The sequence below is a fragment of the Leptonychotes weddellii genome, chromosome 14 (assembly GCF_054177405.1).
Source record: "Leptonychotes weddellii isolate Sample4059 chromosome 14, ASM5417740v2, whole genome shotgun sequence".
Lineage (NCBI taxonomy): Eukaryota > Metazoa > Chordata > Mammalia > Carnivora > Phocidae > Leptonychotes > Leptonychotes weddellii.
In genome coordinates this window covers 24,831,467-24,854,594 of record NC_138382.1, presented here as the reverse complement: position 1 = coordinate 24,854,594, position 23,128 = coordinate 24,831,467, and the positions used below count along the sequence as shown (strand labels likewise).

At 49.2% G+C, this 23,128-nt stretch overlaps 1 protein-coding gene across 5 annotated transcripts in view; it reads left to right on the top strand.

Annotated features, from left to right (window-relative positions):
• Positions 1–23,128, top strand: part of PTCH1 (patched 1) — a 69,540-nt gene that overhangs the window by 366 nt on the left and 46,046 nt on the right. For 3 of the 5 annotated variants that reach the window (XM_081802929.1, XM_081802928.1, XM_081802932.1), the window contains exons 1-2: positions 7,964–8,179; positions 9,826–10,018. In XM_081802929.1, the coding sequence (XP_081659055.1) occupies positions 7,979–8,179; positions 9,826–10,018 (394 nt within the window). In that variant the 5' untranslated portion in view covers positions 7,964–7,978. Of the gene's footprint in view, positions 1–7,963; positions 8,180–8,832; positions 9,143–9,825; positions 10,019–23,128 lie in introns of those variants that run through there. The other 2 variants (XM_081802931.1, XM_081802930.1) reach the window with 2 other exon arrangements.

Genomic DNA, 23,128 nt, shown 5'->3' with positions numbered 1-23,128 from the left:
CGGGCCCCCCGCCCCCCGAGGCCGGCCCCGCGGGGCGGGGAGGGGGCCGACCGCGGCGGGCCCGGCTGGGGGAACGGCTCCGGGGGGAGTTCTCACGGAGGGGGTCGCCTGGGATCCCATTTTCACGCTTGAAAGGGTCGCCACCTTGGCTTCCGCTCCTCAGCCTGCTGGTGGCTCCCGACTCGCCAGCGGAGGCAGAGTTGGGCTGGAAGGGCTGGTGCGGAGAGTGACAGCGCCGAGGGGGGAGGGTGGGGGCCGAGGGCGCGCGCGCAGCGGAGCGAGCCCTCTCGTCTCGGTGGCGCTCGTGGAGACCCGCTGGAGGGCACGGGCGCACGCTCCCGCACCCGCACGCCGGGAGTGCGACAGCCGGGGCTAGCCGAGAAGCACCTTAAAAACCCCGGGCTCACACTTCCCATCTCCCGCCGCCGTTGGTGGGAAAAGAGGCCAGAGTGCTGCTCTGAGTTCAGGAGGGGGCCACGGGTGGGAGAGAGGTACGTGTTGACGCTTGCTCCCACGGCAGCGGGCCTTCTGGTGCCTGCCACCCATTAAAGAGGTCGGCGGCTAGCCGGGGTGCTGAGTGTGGCCTCAGGGGAGCCCTGAGCTGGGGCGGGCCGACTCAAACCCCTTTAGACCCGATGCCGACACTGGGCCCACAGGACCTCCAGGGACTGTACCTCTGGGATGACGTGTGCTATGCCTCCAGTTATTTAAGTTCATGTGAAAAATGACTCCTAGTGTGTGGATGAGCAATCAGTCCAAAGTTTTCAGATCTCAATTTCCAACATCTAAGAAGAACCATATGGATTGTTGTCTGTGGAAGACACCCAGAGACCTCTCTTTTCCTAGACCTGGGAGAGAAGACTGTCTTCTTCCATTTTTATCCCTCCTTCCTCCCTGGGGAGGGGAAATCTAAAAGAACTAGACGCAAATAATAAAGACCCACAATGGGCGGCCCTAAATATTTAGTAATTGTATAACTGAGGTCTTGAACTACAATAGTCCTTTTTCAGCATTCTGTGTGTTCGATTTTTTTTTTCCTTCCAGTAGTTCAACAGTTTTTTTTCCTTCCAGTCCAGAATTAATTGCCTTCACAAAGAAAGACAATGCTTTTTGGTGTCATCCTTTGTTACTGTAACTTATTATTTCTGGGTGGTACCTCGGATAAATTGTTGCCTCAGGTGCATTGTGCACCCATGTTGTAAAACAAGGGGCTTTCAATTGTGAGTTTGTGTGTGTTCCAGCTGTCACCCAGCTTCCTTCCACAAGGCTGTAAAATGCCTTTGAGTCCAAGATCTTTTTGTATTAAAATGTTGAATCAAGGTGGACGCCAATAGGCCCATTCTCAATTTGGGGTATTAGCTTCATTTCAAACTCACTGTGAGAAGTGTTTCTAATTTCTGGTTATAATCTAGTCCTAATCTAACAGGCTATTTGAATAGGAGTTCACACCATTTGGAATTATTTTGTGTGTGTGGGGGGGGAGACTGTTTTTACAAATTGTCTTCAACTTTCTACCGATAGAAAAACTGATGAAGCAAATCAATATGGATTAAAATATGTCTTCCCTGTTTTTATCCTCATTCCTCTCTTCTCTCTCTCTCTCTCACACACACACACACACCTTTTATTTTCTCCCGCCTCTGCCACAGTGTATAAAGCCCTATTGAGACATGTAGGCGTGATGTGTAAACCGGATTAGCAGTATGAAAGAAAGACACACAATAAGCTGGAATTGTTTTACTTCCCTTTCATTTCTCATGCCTATATCTCTAATAAATTTGTTGCTCCAGCAGTGGGTCAAAGGGATCATGTTGCTCAGCTTCTTTTTCATGCAAGACCCAATGGCAGAGATCACTGAAATGAATGGTGTGCCTTCTGCCAAATGCAAAGCTTGATATAGATATATTAGATGCGGAGATAGAGATGAGGCAAGAGAGAGATGGAGGAAAAAAATGTTCAGAGTCTGGGTCTTTCTAGAATACATCTCTATCCACTGGAGTAATGTGGCTAAGAAGATACTTGAGAAGGGGGGAAATCAGTACAAGGATCAATGCTATGTTTTCTTTCAAGTTCATTGTAGGCTCTGAACATTTTCTCTGTAGTTGGTGACCCAAAGCTTTGGCACCGCATAAAGTCTAATTCCCCTTTTCAAGCTAGTATTTGAACCTGGAGTAATAAATGTGGAGATTTCTGGGACCTTCTCAGGACATCTCCCCTCTGCCACCCTCTGCCCCCATCCCAAGCTCACTGCAGGCTCAAAAAAATGCCAGTGCTCCTGGGTTTGTGCTGTAGACCCCTCATTTACTCCTTTGTGGAATTGGGAGCAGCTTCCCATTAAAGGAGATCAGGGGTAATTAGCAGCATTATTTTGACAAGTTGGCTAGAGCTGTTCCCTTTCCTCCAGTCCTGGGGAGGAGGGAATAGGGGGAGGAAACAGAAGGTAGAAGGGGAAGGGGAGGGGAGTCATGCTTAGGGGATTCTCATTCTGTGGCTGCCGAATCTTTTTTTTTCCCTCCCCCCTGAAACCATTTAGACTCATTTTCTACCATCACCTTTTAAGTAAATACAAAAGCTGCCAATGAGAAAATAATAAGGCATTCTTAGAGAGCCAAGAAAATGTGGTGGATGGTGGCATACGGGTTTGAAATGAGTCGAGACTCCTTATCCAAAGTACCTGCTTTCAACCTCTCCGGCTCAGGCCCATCACTCACATCCTGTACCCTGGGCTCCCCACCCAGAAATAGAATATTACATCAAATCCCCAGTTCCTCTCCCCATCACAGCCTCTCAACAGGCATACTGTGGGACTTAATGTAACATTTGCAATTCTTTGCATTTGTGGAAAAGAGCATTAAACTCAGGCAAAATTATAACAAGGCCCAAAGGTCAACTTAGTAGAATACATTTACCCCTTTATTCATTTCTACTTTGCAAAATTTGCTAAATTACACTAGATTTTCAAGACCCATTTCGTTGGATCTGAGAAACCAGTGAGAAGTTAAATCTCACTATGGTTTCTCATTACTCAACCAAGTCCAGCTCCCACAATTGCTTATCATTGGAATGTCCAAATACAAAGGGCAGATGTTTCATTTCAGTGTTATCACTTGGATAATCGGATGTCATTTTTGAGATGTGTGTGGTGTGGCCACAGATATTTTAAGTATTGGAGCACAGAAGGGGAAATATTTTTCATATTCATAGTTTAAAAGTTTAAAGAAATCGGTTTGAAAACTACAGAGTCCTATGACGTCTTGCATCATGGTGGGAAGACCTAAATGACAAGTGATGCACTGAGATGATGCATTCCCCTTTACTTGGAAAGGGGAAATAGAACACTCAACGGTTGCTCCAAAGAGGGCCAGCAACTCCTGCTGGTTGAAAAGGCCCCAAGCTCTCACTTATTTGGTAACTCTCAGGAGGGGAGCCACACTGCAGAGAGGCCATTAAAGGGACTGTCTTCCCAGCAGACACCTTCACAGGCCTGGCTCCTCCAGCCAGCCTCATCTCAGGTCTGGAGAATTCTTAGGGTTAGTTGAAGTTAACAAACCCGGTGTGGCGCAGCAGTCCCCTGCACAGGGCATGCATATTAAAGCCGACAACGCTTACAAATGTAAATAAGGGCAGATTGATTAGGAACAACATTATCGCTGGGAATGTCGCACTCGCATGCATCAGCAATGAGGCAAATTGGGGGCAGCCTCAGCCCTGACCACCCAAGTCGAGCAGGCTTTTACACTGGCTCCTCTTCCCTTTCTTAAAACGTTACAGAAACAAGGCCAATTAGATCCTCAAAGTAATTCATCTCTGTGTATGAAAAAAGCAGACCACAGGGGAAGCGGCGGGTGGGGGTGGGGAGATTAAGATAGCGCTTGTTAGAGCCCAGGCTGGGGACTGCGTCCTGGAACCGATGGGTGGAATTTACAGGCCGGGACTATTGTCTGAGATGCTGAAAAGTTAACCTATCAAACAGCGGGTGAGGAGGCTGAGGGCGCTGAGAACCCGGGAGATCAATGTTCAAAACGTTTAGGAATTAAGAGTCCAACTGAGGGAAATGAGCCCGAGTGGAAGAGGCTTTGCCATTGAAATGGTGCACATGTAGCAGCAGTCAGCACGAGAGAATATGCAGCTGCGTGCAGAGAGTAATAAGGAACCATGATGTGTACATAGCCCATAATTTCATTTTAGAATTCCATAATCCAAGCAGCTAAACTTAAATTGCTGTAAATAAAAGACTCGGAGGCACAGCTGTTTTGGTCTAAAACGCTGTAAAGGAATTTGAAGAGACAAACGAAGCAACCTATGACTACATGATTACCTTGCTATACAGCACGATTCAAATATAAAGAGACTGACATGTAAAACTAGGGGGTACAACCCCCAACTCTAAAAAAATAATTTCCAGCGGCAAGCACTTAATAGTTTGACTTCAAACGTCTGCAGAACCACTCAGTAAGGAAAGTTGGAATAAATCTCCTTTCCTACTTTCTGTTCTTTATCAAACATAATAAAAATCAGGATTTCGCTTCAAGATTAAACTTGCTATGTGTCGAGCCCATTCCTCCCTGCGATATTATTTATTAATGTGTCATTTTAATCGCACGGTGCTTGCCTTCCCTTCTGGATTTAAGCAGCCCTCCCAGAGCGGCGCACAAAATCACGTGCTCCTTCGGAGTTTTGAGTTTTGAATTTCCGCGCTGGCCGGGTACTCCGGTCCTCCTCTTGATCTCGTAAATACCCTCAGACACTTCTGCTGTCTTTGTCTCTATTCTGCGGGACACCCTACCCCGCCCGGGGTACCGCATCACGTTCCGCCGGTTTGGAGTTCAGGAGACAGGGCCTCCCACGGAAACCAGGAAGGAGAAAAAGCTAGAAGGAAGGCGGTGAGGCTGGATAGAGAGGAGAAAGGGGTGAAAGAGGAAGGAGAAAGGAAAGGGGAGATGGAAAGAAGGAGGGAGAGGGAAACCGCCAAAGAGGATCAGGAAGAGGGCGGGGAGGGCTGGCGACAAGCCCCCCGCGGGAGCCGCGTGGGCTGCCCCGGTGGCCTGCTCGCCTCGCCGCAGTCCCCTTCGGGCCGGGGCCGCGGACACCCGGCCGCTGAATGGGAAGGGACCCGTGCGCTCGGCCATTGGCCGGCCGCGGGAGGCCGCGCGGACATTGGGCAACGTAAGGGGGCCGGACCGCCTTCAGGAATGTACTACGGCGCGTCCGGCACGTCCGTCCGCGCCGGCGGGGCGCGAGCCTCCTCTGGGCTCCCGGGAGGCCGAGCTGGAGACTTGGGAGTCCGCCCGGCGCGAGCCAAGCGCACCGACTTCCCTACCTGCTCCGCCTGGGCCGCGCGGGGAGTCCCGGAGCTCGGGTGCGCGCGCAGGCAGACGCACGCGCGCGCGTGCAGGCCTCCCGGCCGCCCAGCGCGCGCCGCCCGGGCCCGGCCCTGGGTCACGTGGTCGCGTGGGCTCCGCCTTCTCCCCGCTCCTCCCCCTTTCCCTCCATCTGGGTTTCTTTCTTTCCTTTCTTTCTTCTTTTTTTTCAATGAACACACACCGTGTGCATCTTAAAGCCACACTGCCCCATTTCACGGCTGCAGTCGGCTTCTAGCTGCCGCGGGTCCCCCTCTGCAGTTCAACCACGTTTTTAAAAAAGAAAGGGAAAAATAATAAAATGAAGCAGAATCGAAGAGTTTGTGGTTCTGGTCGCTATCTCAGGGAGGATTTAATAACTTGCAAACAAGAAAAACAAACTACGCTCTTCAAAAATTATATTTTTAAGTAAAAAGCGGAACTATGTAGGTAGTTTAAGATGTCTGGCCCCAGGATCCACTTCAGAGGGTCGCGTGTTTTCTTCCCCAACGGGAAGCGAATCCCCGGGATGTCTCGGTGACACTGGCCGCAGTGTACTGACAAGTCCTCGCAATCAGCGCACAATTTGTTTCGAATGAATCCAACATCAAAGCCTTTATTCTCCCCAACGTCACGCTATTATTAAATATAACAGGATGCGTACCAGTTTTTGAAAAAAAAAAAATAAAACGTTTAAAACGGACTTTAAATAATTTAAACAAGGACTTGTGGGTGATAAAAGGGGGGAGTCCAAATGAACCCCAAATAGTCAAGAAAACTTTTTTTCTCTTTCTCAGTGAAAACAATTCCGTTGCTCCTGGTTGTTAAAAGGATTCTGTTGTTTCTTTTTTACATATGTCATATTAAAGATTCAAATAAAAACGCCTCTGCCTCCACAAGATTGCTTCGGTGTCTGGATTCCACGTTTTTAAAGCACTGACTCCTTCAAACGGGGACTGTGCTGCCGTGGGTTTTCGGGTGGGGTGGGGGGAGGATTTTAAGAAAGGGTGGCTTTTCCCAACGTCCTTACTTTCCTCTTTAACTTTCCATTTTGTTTATCTTAATGCGAGGCGTTGTTCCCTGCGAGAGCCTAAGTCTTCTCTTTAGTTAGAAAAGAAAAGAGAAGAGGGAAAAAAAAAAATCTGGCACACACTGGCGCACTATCCACCACCCTGTCATTATTGGTGCAGGCCTGGGAATTCAAGCCGGACCTCCCAGTATTTGCTGCAGCTTGAGGCCAAGGTGCCTCTGAAAGGGTTTTCTCTTTGAGGAATTTCAGAAATTGTTTAAGCGCTTAAAAAAATATTACATTTCCCCCCGTGTCTATCGCGAGGCAAATGCTCGTGGGTGTATGTGTGTGTGAGTGTGTGCGCGCGCGCAAAAGGCGTCTTACAAAAAGAAGACACTGTTGAAAAGAAAAGGAATAAGAAAGAAAAGGGAGGGGGGGAGCATTCCTTAATGGAAGTATTGCATGCGAGAAGGTTGGCGCTCTCGGAGGCTCCCCCCGAAGCCGGGGATGCACACACTGGGGTTGCCTACCTGGGTGGTCTCTCTACTTTGGTGAGCTGTTGCTAAGCAGCTAATAATAGTCATGTTTGCTGAGTAATTTCTGCCCTCCGCGAGCCAATCGCGTCGCAGAAACCCAAGCCATCTGACAGCCCCGGGGGCGGGAGCTCCAGCCTTTTTCTCTTTCGCTCGGTCTCTCCCCCTCCACCCCCTCCCCTCCTCCTCCTCTTTCTCCAAATGGAGAGAGTTCTTTTTTTTCTTCTTCCATCTCATCTATTGAATCAAGGAGCTGCTGCGGCCGCTGCCCGCTGCACACACACAGAGCGGAGTCCCCAGGTCCCGGGAGCGAGTGAGGCGCGCTGCACTGGGGCAGAATGGTCCAGCGGGTCGGCGAGGAGCACAAGAAAGCAGAGTCCGGGACCGAACAGCCACCGCGAACCCAGCAGCCAGAGCCCGAGCAGCCCGAGCAGCAGCTTCAGGAGCCGCCACCGCCAGCAGCAGCCGCCGCGAGAGCAGCGGCGGCGGCGGCGGCTGCCCCGGCCCGGCAGCGCTGAGACCCACCGGGCACGCACGGACCCCGCGGCGGTGGCTCTGCGCTTACCCTCCGCGGCCGCTCGAGCGACCCGGGAGGCGCCGAGGGAGCCGGCGAGGCCGGCGGGAGCGGCGGGGATTTGCTGGCGCTTTCTGCAGTGAAGGGGTCGCGGCGCGGGGCGGGGGGCGGGTAGGGGGAGTTGGGGATCTTGAGGAGCGCCGCGCGAGCGTCCGAAGGACAGGCTGGCTCCGCGCGCCGGCTCTCGCCCTCCCGAGAACTGGATGTGGGCAGCGGCGGCCGCAGAGACCTCGGGACCCCCGCGCAATGTGGCAATGGAAGGCGCAGGGTCTGACTCCCCGGCAGCGGCTGCGGCCGCAGCGGCAGCAGCGCCAGCCGTGTGAGCAGCAGCAGCAGCGGCAGCAGCAGCGACAGCAGCAGGTCTGTCAACCGGAGCCCCAGCCCGAGCAGCCGGCGGCCAGCAGCGTCCTCGCCAGCCGAGCGCCCGGGCGCGCCGGGAGCCCGCAGCGGCGGCAGCAGCGCGCCGGGCCGCCCGGGAAGCCTCGGTTCCCGCGGCGGCGGCGGCGGCGGCGGCGGCGGCAACATGGCCTCGGCTGGTAACGCCGCCGAGCCCCAGGACCGCGGCGGCGGCGGCGGCAGCTGCAGCGGGGCCCCGGGCCGGCCGGCCGGCGGCGGGAGGCGCAGACGGACCGGGGGGCTGCGCCGCAGCGCCGCGCTGGACCGGGACTATCTGCACCGGCCCAGCTACTGCGACGCCGCCTTCGCTCTGGAGCAGATTTCCAAGGTGCATTTCAGACTCTCTCCTCTCCTCCCACTCTTCCCTCCTCTTCCTCTTTGGGATCGCCCCCGCCACACACACACACACACGCACACACGCACGCACGCACGCAAGCACTCACACACACCTCTCCAGGAAAAGAAGCAGACAAGTGGGGATTGAAAAATTCAAACCCTCCCTCCGGTCCTAGGAGGAAAGGGCTGTCTGAGGTCCGCAGGGGGTGGAGGGTGTGTGTATGTGTGTGTGTATGTGTGTGTGTGTGTGTGTGCACGCGCCCTCCCCGGCATGCCTTTTCCGGAGCACTGGAAAGCGGTCCACCGTGGACCACCTCTAGGGCGGCCGCAGCGCGGCAATGCCCAGTGCCCCCGGCCCCGGAGACCCCTGCTCCTGCGCCCCTGCCCCTATTTGCAACCTAAACCCCTGTAATGCTGCCACATTTCTTAACATCTTGGAGGGGGAGGCGGAGTGGAGGGAGGCGGAGAGAGGAAGGGGGGGAGGGAGCCGAAATAAAGGTGGTTTCCTTTTTTGGCAGCCTGTTTTGCTTTTGTGGAGCATGAAATCTCTGCCCCCTTAAAAATTATCCTTGGAAGAGGGCATCTCCCCTCTTCCTTTTTAGTTTTTGAGCCACTTCTTCTTAGAGCCTGGGGGGAAAGGGAAAGTTGTAAACAAATTGCCACCTTAAATCTGCGGTGCTGGTCTGCCAAGCGGCCGGGTTCATTGTGTTTACGAGGCTCGCTGAAATGTGTGGAATCCGGGGAAGGCGAGCACCCAGACGGGGGCCCGCCGGGGCAGCGGCCAGCGCCGGGGAAACGCCGCCGCCGGGAGCAGCCACAGCCCAGCCAGGACCCCCGCCTGCGCCGGCCTGGGCCCTTCCCCTGTGCACTTGGCTACTTTTTACGTTTAACCAGATGGGAAGGGAGAGGAGGGAAAGATCCATGTGGCTGCCCTCTTCCGATCACAAATATTGTCGTAAGTTGCAGATGGCTGCCCCACTTCCTAATTCAGCTCACACAGCGTCTCCCAACGCTTTGGAAATGCGTCGCGAGTGAGCTCCGGCGCCGCGCTCACCACGTGGATCCCCACTTACTACCACGCCGGGCGGGGGTCAGGATCGGGGAGCCCGCAATACATTGTTCCCAGAGCGCGCTCGTTCCCCAGCCCCCATCTTTGCCGGGGCATCCGGAGAGGGGTGAAGGATGGCGCTTGACTTGCGGGGAATCGACCCATGGTTTGCTGGTTCTTAAATGGTGGGCTCCAACACAGAGATTGCGCAGCCCCTCCCTTCCCAGCTCCGGTGTGAATACTGCCTGTGTTGAGTGATTTCTCTCCTCTCTGCCTCGGCTTCCCCTTCCCTCTGTTCTTGCAGCCCTTCTCCCCAGCGCCCCCAAGACACCTTCGGGGATGCTGCGCGGGTCGTGCGTGGGGGCGCCCCTGCTGTCGCCAAGGTGCAGCTCCCACGCTGCATCCCGACGTTGATTTATGCCCAGGCCCACGCCGCTCGCATTACCCGGGGCCGGCCTGGGATCCAGGCCCGAGGGTACCCCCCCTCCCCACGGCTGTCGCGGGATCCGCAGGCGGGTGCGCGCAAGCGGGCGTGGGCGCGCGGGCCGCGACTCCCCGGCGCTCACTCCTCCCTTCTGCTTCATCCTCAGGGGAAAGCTACTGGCCGGAAAGCGCCGCTGTGGCTGAGAGCGAAGTTTCAGAGACTCTTATTTAAACTGGGTTGTTACATTCAAAAAAACTGCGGCAAGTTCTTGGTTGTGGGCCTCCTCATATTTGGGGCCTTCGCTGTGGGATTAAAGGCAGCTAATCTCGAGACCAACGTGGAGGAGCTGTGGGTGGAAGGTAAGAGACCCAGCGCCCGCCGCGGCGCCCTCTCGTCCCCCAGCCCGGGCCCCTTTCCCTGCCTCCTTCCAACTGATAAAGATATTTGCCAGCATACACCTAGGGCCTTTCTGTGGCGAGCGAGAACCCCCTGCCCGCACCAGGGGGAATTGTTTATTGTTTGGGCGCCTGGCCGGGAGCCAGGCCCGCCCGACAAAGGCCGCGCTGTAATCTACTCGGGGCGCTGCGCTTTGCTAGGTGTTGTGGGAGAGAGTGGCGAGGGCGGGCCGGCGGGGGCGCGGGGCCCCTCCGCGGGACGGACCACTCCGCGCGGCCGGGGGCCCCCGGGGCCTGCCGCCGCCGCCGCCGCTCACTGCCGCCGCGCCCGAGACGCGGCCCGAGGAAGGCCTCTCGGCTCCTGGCTCTCGTCCTCGGTGTCCTTCCCTCCCCCACCCCCACCCAGCACGTCCAAAGAGAAAGGGGGGGGCAGAGAGAGGCCACCCCTCCGGCTGGAGGGAGTGTGCGCGTCCCCGGCGGCCGCGGCTGCTGCGCCGGGGAGGGCGGGGGCGGGCGCAGCGCGGGCCTGCGGAGGCAGCGGCGTGTGTGGTCCTGTTTTTGGACAGCTTTCAACTCTGGGGGAAAAAAACATTTGTCTCAAGGTACAAAAAAAAAAAAAAAAAAAAGTGGGGGTGGGGAGGAAAGGAGTTGAAATAAAAAACAGTAAAGCATAGACTGGAACGCATGTTTGCAAAGTAGATTAATGTTTCCTCGAGGGTGGGGGCTTTTTAAATGGAATGATTCGGGGCAAGGCTGCGTTTTGCAAGTTGAAAGAAGAAATGTGTTTTAAAAACTCAGGTTTGGAGGGAGGGGCCACACAGGAGCTCTCCAAGGGGTTCTGCCAGTCATTTATCCAACATTTCTCCATTTGGGGGTTCTTGAAGACTTTTTTTTTTTTTTAAAGCAGTTGTAAATTTAAAATAGATCCCCCTCGCCCCTCAAGACGGAAACATTTTACATTTTTTTGGTGATACGGGTTTTTGTTTTTTTGGGTTCTTGTTGTGGGTGGTTGTTTTTTTAAATCTTTTTTGGAAAGTGACAGTCTTGCTGTTTGGAAACATTTTAACCCCTAAATATTGCTTTGGATATCTCTTACAATGGGATGGGAAGGAAGGATTGAGGTAATTATGTAGGTATTTCAAACCAGACTACCTAGAGCATTCCTAGTGAAAGCTACCTAACACAAAATTTGGAAGCCTGAGAGTTGTATGTGTAATTACGTCACTGATCCTTTTCAGAATGCTGTTGGAAAGCTAACCTTGGAGAATATTTTGTTAAGTTTGCCTTGTTTGTGAAGATTCAGTTCTCAGTGTTTTGCAAGCATGTGGTGGAGTCTTTAATTGAGAAGTGACAATTAAAATAATAGTCCAAAGAATTAAGAAGAGAAAACATTCTTGCCTTAAGTAGGTTGGTAATTAATACAAAACTATTCTTTGGATTGAATCCGTGGGGTAATTTACCTCAGTTGAGCATTTCCCTGTCATTGGTAGATAAAAGAAGAGTTTTATTGAGCATCAATATACCTTATACCTTATATATACACCAATATGTCTTATACCTTAGCACCAAGTTTACAGAGTACCTATCATGTCCCGTCTGTGAGACACTCCTTGTGCACAAACGCTCGCAATTAAAAATACTGGTGTTGAGTGCGCTTGCAGTAAATTTGAGCTCACAGTTGAAGTGGGCCATGAAAGTCAAATGGGAAAAAAAGCTTCCATGGAAGTGCTGAGGTAAATTAGGATGACCTGGAAAGAGAGAGAAAGAGAAGGAAGGAGGGATGTCTGGGCAGAAGCTCAGAAAGAGGGGTCAAGCAGAGGCCCAAGCTGAGTGGAGGCTCCTGGTGTGGTGGGAATAGGGTGCCATGATGCAGGTGTGCCCAAGACAGTAGGCTGTAGTTGGGAAATGATGTGATTGGCTAGACTGTGGGGAGCTACCATAGGTCCTAGGACAGAACAAGGGACGAGCTGAGGGGCCTCCCAGCTCTGTGCATCTGTTCACTTTACGCCACTCAGACCAACAAATTTGTTAGGTGTCAGTGGTGATGACAAAAGATAATTTTTTGCTGTTTTGAGCAAGATTTTTCAGTAGACCTTTAGTAAGTGTAAAGAGAAATAATGTGATTTATTTTCTTAACATTGTATATTTCTAGAAGCAACTGTTTCTGCATGTGACAGTTTGTTTCAAGTCCTGGAAGGAGGAGGAACATGATTAGTGGCAGTGTCACCTGAGCTCTAGCTTAGTGAGAGAGTGTGAAGGAGTGACACCTCAGACAGGACTCATTTTGCTGACTTTGGGCCTCAGTTATTTTTCTTCCCATTTCTGTTTTGGTGGTTTCAGTGTGGCTCACTGGTTCTTTAACCAAATGTTATTTACTTAATAACTATCACTTGTTGCTCAACTACCATTACTGTTTATTAACACATGTCTCACAACTCAATAAAGTAGTTATCTATTATTATGCTTATTTTTATAACACAATAGTGTATGTGATGTTTTTACCTGTAATAACTGAATTATTCTTCCATTTTACAAAAATGTCCACTTTGCCTCCTAATGACTTAAGTCAACTTGGTCTCTTGATTTGTCATCCATTCATTCATTCATCCATTCATTCATTCATTGTGTGCTAGACTCTTCCCATGTAGAAGAAGCAATAGTTTCACAAATACAGGTAAACCCAACCCGGGATCTCGTGAGACCACCATGTCATTTTATAATTTTGACTTAAGTTCAAAGAAGAGGTAACAGTAAGGAGTTCTTGTTTATGAGGTAGTGAGCTTAGTGTTCATATCGACAGTAAGTAGTGTAAGCGTTTTTTTTCAGGAGTTGGAATTTCCTGCTGTCCTAGACTGTAGCAGAGGAAAATGAGGAGCAACTTGGGATGCAGGTTAATTGTACTTTAGTCTCTGATAAATTACTCATCACTATCAGCAAGGAAGTGTTAGATGGTTGTTTTCTTAATGGAGACTATAAATGTTCTGAGCATAAACGAGGGTGTTTGCTACACTAAAGAAACCAAACGAATAGAGATTGCCTATTCCCCTAGTTAAAAAGCGAAAGACTGAGAAAAACATAAGAGATTTTTAAGGAGAGAGGAATGCTGAGGGACAGTTTGGGAAAATGCTTATTTCCCCCATGATTTTTTTAAAAAAAAAAAGACATACCACACACACTACATAGCTAAATAGGCAAAAGCAACTGGAGATATGTATATCTACATACCTATACATGAATACATGTATCTACCAGTTGACTCTTGAGCAGTGTGGGGCGTTTGGGGCACCGACCCCTGCACAGTTGAAAACCCATGTGTAACTTTTGACTCTCCAAATACTTAACTACTAATAGCCTGTGTTGACTGGAAGCCTTACCAATAACATAAAGTCGATTAACACGTATTTTGTGTGTTATATGTATCATATGCTTTATTCTTAGAATAGAGTAAGCTGGAGGAAAAAAAACATTATTGCAAAAATCAGGAGGAAGAAAAAATATATTCACAGTACTCAACTGTATTTATCGAAAAAAAATCTGCATATAAGTAGACCTACACAGTTCAAACCTGTGTTGTTCAACTGTGTATATCTCCACTTACCTTTGTATTTGTGTCTCCACATAGACTTACTACATATATCCTTGTATTTGCCAAAATAATTATCTTTTTAATATAGTCAGCAAATTAAAAGGATCCACTTGCTAGGCTGTATCATTGATTTGACTTTCATGCTTCAGCGTGCTGGGGGAATGTGGCTTTATAAAGACCATTTGAATACATGGGCCACACTGTGCAGACCAATATAAGCTAGATAAGGAAGACTCTCTCATTTTTATCGCACTGGTGATAAGAATTCTTTGATTCTGTTGTTAAAATGTTCGTACAGTGACTGCTGTAATCATTGCAACAGCAACCAGTTTCTTTTAAGAAACTCAATATGCATTAGGTGCTAGCTTAGGTCTTAGGGTTATAGTATTTGCAAGTCAAAAATATCAAATGTAGCTCACTTGTGATTGGAGTCATGAGGTTCAGGAAAAGAGTATGTGGAATGATGTAGTGGACATCTGTTACCGAAACACAAGCCCGTGGCGGCAAGGTCAGGGAGAGACTAATTGTTCTTTAAATGTAAAAATATTCCTTCAGCACACGCTCTCTGTGTATGCTCTATGCCAGGCACTGCGCTCAGCTCCAGAGAGGTGTTGGTGAAAGGCCACAGTCCGTGCTCTCAGAGGACCTCCACCCCAGCAGGGGCACCCAGACCGGACGCAGGATGGCAGGAACGCCGTCCAGGACAGCCTGGACAGGGAGGGACTGAGCCAGGCCGCAGGGCTTGGAGAGCTGGGGGTGCTGGGGTGCTCCAGGAGCAAGGCTCAGCGGACAGGAGAACTCCCAAGTGCTTGCCTCTGGTTGGGACTTCAGTCTGAGGTGGGGAGCCCAGAGGCCTCCAATGCCGAGCCACATGGCAGGAAGGTCTCTGGTGTGTGCAGGGCATTTGGCTGAGTGGCAGGCTCTTCCTTTTAGCCCCTTTGCCTGTGTCGTTCTCCACACTAGCATATTTGGCTCCTGGGGTGCTGCCTGTTGCTGGTGTGCTTCACCTGGATTTCACCCTTCTGGGCACAGAAGGCAAATAACTTTATTTGTAATCTTGCCCATTTCTCGGTTGGCTTTTCCTTTTGGCTTAGCACCTTTATCCTCCCGTCTCCTTTAATATCTACGCCCCCTCCAACGCTGTCTCGGACACAAGTTTGTTGTTGACAGCTCTCCAGTGACAGAACGTTCATTTATCTCTTTGAGCGTGTCCCCCCCCAAGCTTTGCCCACCCCCTGGCTTCTTTTACTGCAAAGGGTAGTAACAGCCTTGAAATGAATCCATATTGCCTTGTGTTTGGTTATTAACATCTCTGGAGGCTAGCGAGGGGAGAGGACGCAAGTTGTGACTTTGATTTTTTTTTTTTTAAGAAAAATTTTTAAAAATGTTTTTAATGTCTGCTTGATGTTTGTAAGTGCTCTCAAGTTTGTTCCTTGCTAGTATGACGCCTTCAGTGTTCTTGGCTTGAACTCAGGCAGTTGTAGGAGATAAATGAACTTCACCATCCTTTCTTGCAGTTCAGAGCAAGTTTTCTCACTATTGACATTTTGCTGGATAATTCTATATTAAGGGGGTTGCCATGTGCATTGTAGGATGTTTAGCAGCATCCCTGAACTCTACCCACTAGATGCCAGTAGCAACCTCCCAGTTGTGACAACCAAAGATGTTTCTTCTCATTGCCAAATGGGGGTGGAGGGGCAGGAGAATGCGCAAAATCACCCCAATTGAGAAGCGCTGGTTGAGATAATAGATTCCAATTGGAAGACCCCCTGCTGTGCAGATGGAAGGATTTTATTATGATGGAGTTGTGGCTGCAAATAGACCGCCATAAATGCAAAAGAATTTTCTTCTTTAAGATAATGCCCCCTCCACATCTCCATATTTACTGATCTAGGTAACTAATGGTAACTAATTTTTTTATTCTAATAATTTAAGTGTTTTCTTAGAATTACATTAAATATCAAATAAAAAAAACCAGCATGACAAGTTGACATGGGAGGGGGTAAGCCATGGAAGAAAGAAAAAGCTGTATATTAGAATATTTTCTTCCTTTGGGTCATTTAATTTTGAAGACAGACCTTGTTGCATTTCAAGAACAGTAAGATGAAGGTTTTTGCATGAAGGTGACTTTGTAAAAAGCAGGAAAAGACACCAGTGGACTTAGTTCATATTGAAATGAGAGCTCCTTTCGGCAGCCTGCGCAGTACATTAGCTCTTTGGTGGTCTAGCTCTCCTCCAGATGCTCCCGTCACAAACCACTTTCCCCCAGGTGCCCTTCTGCAGCAGAGCCGAGGGCACAGTGAGGGGCTGAGGCCTTGAGCTTGTATGGGCCCTGTGGGCTCTGATTTTACCGCCCCTTTTCAAAGTGATCCCCCAGTTTCTGCTCTCTGGGGCTGTCAGTTTGGGTGCCTTTCACAAGGGATCGAAAGACCTGCTGAAATGCAGCTCCTTTCTTCTTCCTGGTCCCCTGTGCATTTTAAAAAATGAAGATGCTTATTAGGTAGGTATTGGTTAGATTGCAATAGCGGGCGCCCGCATACAGGTGCAAGGAGTTGTGGTTTTCGTCATATTTGGAGGAAAATGACTGAGAAATTAACACCCAACAATAATTGCTTTCAAATACCAAACAGCCTCAGGTGCCTTCTCCCCAGGGCACCTGACCCTCCGAATCCTCCATGTCTCTTTGCTGCCTGCCACTCTTGACCCTCCCAAGGGGTGTAGAAGCCAGGTTGGGCGATGGGCTGTATCAGATACACGGACTGCCGCTTGGAGGCCCCAGAAGATGACAGCTTCCAGATGTACGAACCGCCGGATCCGTTTGTTTGGATTATGCACCACAGCTGATGGCGAGATTAACGCTGGCTGGACAAGCTATGGGAGATTTGTCTGGTTTCCACAATGCTGTGTTTATATTTCATTGGGATTTCTCCTTCAAAGCTGACCTCCCCGTGACCCCCGGAGCTCTGTCCACTCAGGCCAAGCTGTAACTTGTCTGCCCTTCTTCTCCTGTTGCGGCGGGGGGGGGGGGTTCACATTTGTGCAGCGGAAGGGGTTGCATTTGTGGTTTACCACCCCCCCCGCCCCAGCTTCATGCCAGCTATCTGCCCAGATTTAGACCCAGAAGAGTAGTCTATTTTATGGGGGTGGGAGGTAGGGAAGGTGGAGGGGGTTTGATTTTTAAAGGTCTTTTTAGCTTTTAAAACAAATACGGAAATATTTTAAAATTATTATGCAGGAGACCATATTTAATAGAGGCCGATTTGCAGAAGTATAGCATTTTAGCTCAGCACTAGTTTGATACTATTTTGAAGAAAGACATCCCTAAATAATCACCAGACCTGTGTGATTCTATTATTATAATACTGTTTCCTTTGCCCCTCACTGGCTCCCAGAACCTCTTCTCCCTCCCCCTCTTCTCTCCCTCCCATCCTTCCTCCCCCCCACCTACTCCTAAACTGCCCTAATCATTTCCTCCCAGTGGATCTCTGGAGTTACTAGTGTGAAATCTGAAATGGTAGTAAATCTGGTTAATCACAAACTGACAGGAGGGAATTAGAAAATGTATTATTTCAAACCAGCTGTGGGAGATACCAAATGCAAAGCTGCCATTTGCATCCTTGAGGTTCTTATCTTGGTAAGGGTTGGTTCCCAGACCTTACTCTTTGATGGGGTCTTGTCAGCAGAAGATGCACTTCCCCTATTGAAGAGTCATGGCATTTTTATGGACTTTTGAGGTGCCTTAGAATTCATTGACAAATGGAGTGTAAAATAAGTCTTGGTCCCCTGTGTTTAATGTGTTGTGTGAAATATGGAAGAATTGGGTCCTTTAGCATTTCTTGAGATGGTAAGTGAAATGTAAACCAAGACATTCCCACCCAGGCACCATACTTCAGGTTCTCCCTGGATGGAACTCCCACCAAAGCCAAAAGGAACATGGAAAGGACAGATTTCCTTATCCAAATTTTGGTCAACTCTGCCACATTAGATGGTCCATCCACATGAGAGGTCCCAGAGAGTAGAGGGTTTTGCTCATGAAGGCGCTTCCAGCAGTTCATAATGAGGAAACTCCTTGGGATTTTCTTAGTGGGAGCCTTTCTTGACTCCACAGATATCATCAGTGTCATCAAAATATAAGCACTTTTATTACTTGTTCTTTGTTTCCAAACTCTGAATTTGGTGGGCAGTCAGGTACCTGCTAATGAATGACAAGTTTGTTGTTGGAGAGATTTATAACGTGGAGGCAGGACCTTATTTCTAGAAACCCAGGTGTGAGTTGGCCCAAATAGTCCACACTGCACGTGGGTCCCAAAACACCACTGGCCATGAAGATGAGACTAGTGAGAAGCAAGTCTCTGTGCCACCACACAAGCTTGATTTATTATCGTTAAGATAAATGAAGAGAAACGGTAGGTTTCCCCAGAAACTATCAACCAAGAGAGTTTTCAGTTATTGATGAAACATGTACAGAAGTAAGCAAAAGGAACTGGAAGTGGGCTTTGTTAAGTCAATGCGCATGATTTTTTTCCCCTTAAATCATTGCTTAAGGGCTTCTGGCCCCTAGCTCAGGAATCCTGCCCAAAAATGCCAGATGTATTACACAGTCAAGTACTGCAATGTAAACACTGCTCTGTGCCATGAGGCAGGGTGGTCCATCTCCTATTAAAGAAGAGCGAGATCGGGAGGGAAAGAGGTAAGCTCTACAGTGGCTCAGTAGTGGTCATGGTGTTTGGATTTTTGCCTGTACGGTCAAGATTTGGAACTGCAAAAACCTAGATGAATTAATACTTTTTACTGGCAAACAAAAGCCACTTGAATTGGGATGCCAAAGAGAGCAAGATGTGGCTTGGATAATGTTGCTTCACTGGGTCAGATAAGTTTATAAAATGTTGAACGGAGTGGGGAGGGGCTGATAGGAACAAAGCTGTTGTTTTCATAGCAGCATCAGTGAGCGTCACCCTTTTCATCTGCTGTAAGTTAAATTGCAAGGTGGGTGAAGCGAGGCGAGGAGAGAGCAGCTTCTCTCACCACCCTCTCCTGGGTCTGAGAAAGCCTGCTGGGTCGGTGCACCTTCTCTGTGTGTACACCTAAGATTGATCACAAAGCTGCTTTGGTGTTTTGTAGCACTGGGGGGCAGCCCAAGATATATTTGCAAAATAAGTGGACTTCCAGTTTGCTCCCAGTTTCTAGATTTCAGTAAAGCATCTACTAATGATGATCCTTTGGAGGTAAGAGAGTAACTGGACGCTTTGGGCTGCCCCTCCAGTAAAACATGTTTTTACAGTGCTGTAGGCGATTCAGGGAAATTGGACCGCCTAGACATTATCTGTACATCCAAATAATCTCATACTAAGCAGTCCTTAGACTGACTACATTTAGGGTTTTTAAACATTAATATGAAGGTATTTTGTGAGTTAGAAGGAAATGGGGTTTCAGTTTGAACTTGGGGAATTGTTTAAACAGCCTGCAATAATATTATCCCGATTTTAGAAGTCCATACTATAGAGTGATCTGAGAACGTTGCTTTTAGAAACAGTGATGGTAAAAATGGGAATTTTGAGATTAAGGAAAATGTAGGCTTCTTGACTCTCTACCCCTCCCCCAGCACTTTTTTTTTTCTGTTTTGAATTCTCCCATTTCCCCACCCCCATTCCCTGATTTCCTTTGCTCCTTTAGGGGACAAACCAGAAAACTTCACAAAATAGACGTAAATATCACACAATGTCTTTTTAAATGGAAGTTTTCTAAGAGAGCATAATAAAAGAATTTTCCCTAGCTGCCTAAGAAGTTATTTTTCCTCTTACCTGGCTTTTTTCCCCATGAGGTTCATACATTGTTGCAATAAGTTTAAAAATGATAAATATGGTGCCATCATTTTAGTCCACACATGATCCAGAAAAAAAAGAAAATTGCACATGTTTAATACCTTGCTTAATTGCAAACAAAGCCTGCAATTTGAGAGAATTGGGATTAGGGCTAAATATCTATTAACTGCTCTTTCTAGAGATTTGGGGAATAGGATGACCCTTTATTTTCTTCTTTTTTTTTTTTAAATAGGCTACAGTTTCACATGGCTCCCAAAAGAAATCTCTCTCCCTTTTTGTTTCCCACACCAATTGATTTATCATTTTGCTTGCAAGCAGATCCAGAATGTTAGGGCAAGAACACACTCACTTTTTTCTCGTAACTTTTTTGTTGCGGACCGAAACCAGTTGACTTGAATAAATTTTTCTGAGGCCTGAATGTAGCCAGCAACGTGGAAAAATCTTGCCATTCAGGGCCGTCTGAATGTACATTTCAGCCACACAGTAAGCCGCATTGGTAGGCACTGGAGTGCTAAATACAACCATTTTTCGAAGCAGCCAGTTAGACAGGTGATTAGCATAATTAGCACGGAGCAACCATACATATGGTAATGCTGAGTGTGTAAATGCCAGCTGCGGTGTAAAATTTATGTCAGGGGTCGGCAGGGCTGTGCGAAAGTATTGTGTTCCAGCTGCAGGTCAGGGCCGCCAAAGCTTACCTCCTTTTCTCTTGTTGGTGAATACGCCAAACAGAAGAGAAAGACAGAAATATAACAGATACGGCTTTGATGGAACAGCCCAGTTCTGTGCAAGAGGGACTGTTCTATAACACACACACACACACACACTCGCACACACGCACACGCACACACTTGCAAGAAATCCCATTGCTTTCTCTATTGATCGTGTTTACTTCATGCAGGGTGCACGTGAGTGGCAGCCAGGATGCGGGTTCCGGTAGGTAAAAGGGCCAAGTGATTTCTTGGGAGGAAAAGTTTCAGTCACTGAATTTTTAAAAGGCGTTAAGAGTTGTTCCTCTGTTTCAGGCTGTCCTCTTACTGCCCAGCCCCCACTCCTGCCCACATTGTTTTCCTTCAAATAAATTGGAGGCCTCCCCCCCCCTCCATGGGATAGGACCATAATATAAGGTTCCAACAGCACAGTTCTCTTCCCAAATTGCTTGCCTGGTTTTAGCAAAGGACTAGAAGTTTCTTTGTGTTGTTTTTCTGGGGCAGCTCCGCTTACCACTCCACTTAGGGCCACTGTCAGACCCATTTCAGTAGGGCTCTTGCTTGAAAGGAGGACGGTCTTGAATGGCCCACACCCTTGGAAGTGCATGATGGGGGAATTTATAGCTGTACCGAGTTCATGCATTTTGCACTCAAAGCACTTCTCCTGCTGTCCCCTCCCCTTTTCCGGTTGGTGGCTATGAGGAGTGGTGGTGGTGACAGAATATAGGTCGCACCATGCTGACCTGGTGATGAAACTTCCTCACAACGCCAGGGGGTCCTTATGCATCTGCCCCTAATCCAGCTAATCCTGATGGCAACAAAATCCTGAAAGTACCCCCTGGGGAGGGTATGGGAGCTAAAGCAGGCCAGCCTGATGTTCCTCAGGGCCCCCGGAGCCTGCCCATGGAGGTGGGGACTCACATTGTCTTCTCCCCTGTGCTGCTCAAGGAGAAGGCCTGTACAAAGAGGCCTGGGCCGGACAACAGCAGGAAGACTGTTCAGAACAGAGAGGTGATGTCAGTCCCCCACAGAAGCTGGGAGAAGGGAGCCTGGGTTAATGTTATTCAGCAGCCCGAATGCTGGGCTAGAAAGCCCCACCACCGAGCAAGCACTTGGCTTTTGTTGTTGTGATTGGGTTGTGTGGTTTTTGTTTTTTTAATGAAGACTTGAGGAAGCCTTAACTAAGACCTTGGGACTTGATCACAACGCTGTCTCTGGTCCCGGGTTCTGCTTCTTGGTCCAGCGTTGCCTCTGATTGAGCATGCTGCTCTGTGTCAGACCCTCCCAGGCTTGCTCAGCTCCTGCAGAAGGACAGGACTTGGGTTTGCATCTACTTGGCTTGTGGACTTGAGCATTCCAGGTGAAATCATGGTAGGGCCTGGGACAGTTCACACTGGGCAAGTACGCAGCTTAGGCATAGAGCAGAGCTCCATTCTGTTACGTCCTGCTGGACGCCAGGAACATCCTTGAGTTCGCAGCCTGCGACTTCATGTGGCCTGTCTTTGGTGGGGTTGACCGCAGCTCTCATTTGCCACAGCAGCAAGTGACCGAGGAAGAATGGGTCTCCCAACAGATGCAGTGTCATCTTGGGAGCTGGTGGCCCTGGAGAGAATACCAGGTCGGGGGGAGCTGTGGCAGGCGGCAGGTCCAGGGTGGACACAGTGCTTGGGCTGACCTGATCGTGTCCGACAGGGTGAGCGGGCAGCTTCAGGGAAAGCCATTCAGAGAAGCAGCCTGGGCGGTAACAGATGGCACCACAAACAGCTGGTGTGGGGGCTTGTGGCAGGCACATGCTCAGGCCCGCTCCCCCTTCTACCGAGTTCCGCCCTCCTTACCACCACCCCCCCCCAGGCTGTCCCTGGGGAGGTGTGGGGATGTGTCCTGCTCTTGTCTTGTTTTTGTGGTTTTCACTCACTGGGCTCACTTCATGAAGGCAAATTCTCTTTGGGCTATCTGATTCTAGCACTTTCCCATGGCAACACCCAAGGGCACAATCCCACGAGGAGAAAAACAGCCCAGAAGCTTAAGCAGCAGTTGGCTAGTCATGAATAAAAGAGATGGCTGGAAGAGTGACTAAAACTCACAGCTCAGGAGTTTTCAGCCAATTGCCCAAATTACTGAATCTTCATTTTTTTCAATTTAGAAAATGAGCTGGTGCTAATAATTTTGCAGTTACACCCTTTTGGAGATTTGTAGTTTTTCACCCTCACAATAACTAATCGCAACATTGAAAGAAGGACCTGAAGTAACTAAAAGGGAAGAAAAAAAAATCTCTCTAGAGGCTGTTAGATAATTCATGGGATTAATCAAATGCAAATGCTCAGCTTGCATATACACAGACCCCATTTTCCTAATTGGACTCTGAGTGGGTACTTTTCAGGCTGAAAGGGTCATTTGTTTTGACTGATTGACTTTTTGAGGCTTTGGGAAGAATTAATATCTTATACAGATGACTGCCTGTTCCCAAGGCTCTGTATTGAGGCTGTTCATTCATTCATTCCTCTGACACGCTGAGTGTGCGCATGCGCCTAGTGTGCCGAGGTAAGTGGGCAGCAGGCAGTGCCTCCCTGAAAGGACTTGGAATTTACTGGGAACAGCACTTCGTTTGGTCCCTCAGATCACCTTTATGTGGATCACAATAAGCTTTTGCTAAAAGCTTTTTGCATGAATGCTGCAGGCGTTTATTAAGCTCTGCACAGAGGCCATGCTGAGGAATGGTACACAACAGGAGAGCATCATGAGGGGAGCATCTTTCGTCTACCATGGATTGGAATAGCATTGGCCCAGAGGTATGGACCCCCCGGGGGTGGAATGGTTTCCCGCCTGTGCTGGCCCTTCTTCACCTTGGAAAGCGTAATGGTTTGATTTAGGGAGGAAAGGATCAGCAGAGCTTCAGCAAGAACTTCTTTGCACAACTGATGCTTTTTACCCCACCTCTTTCAGAGAATTGGCTTAA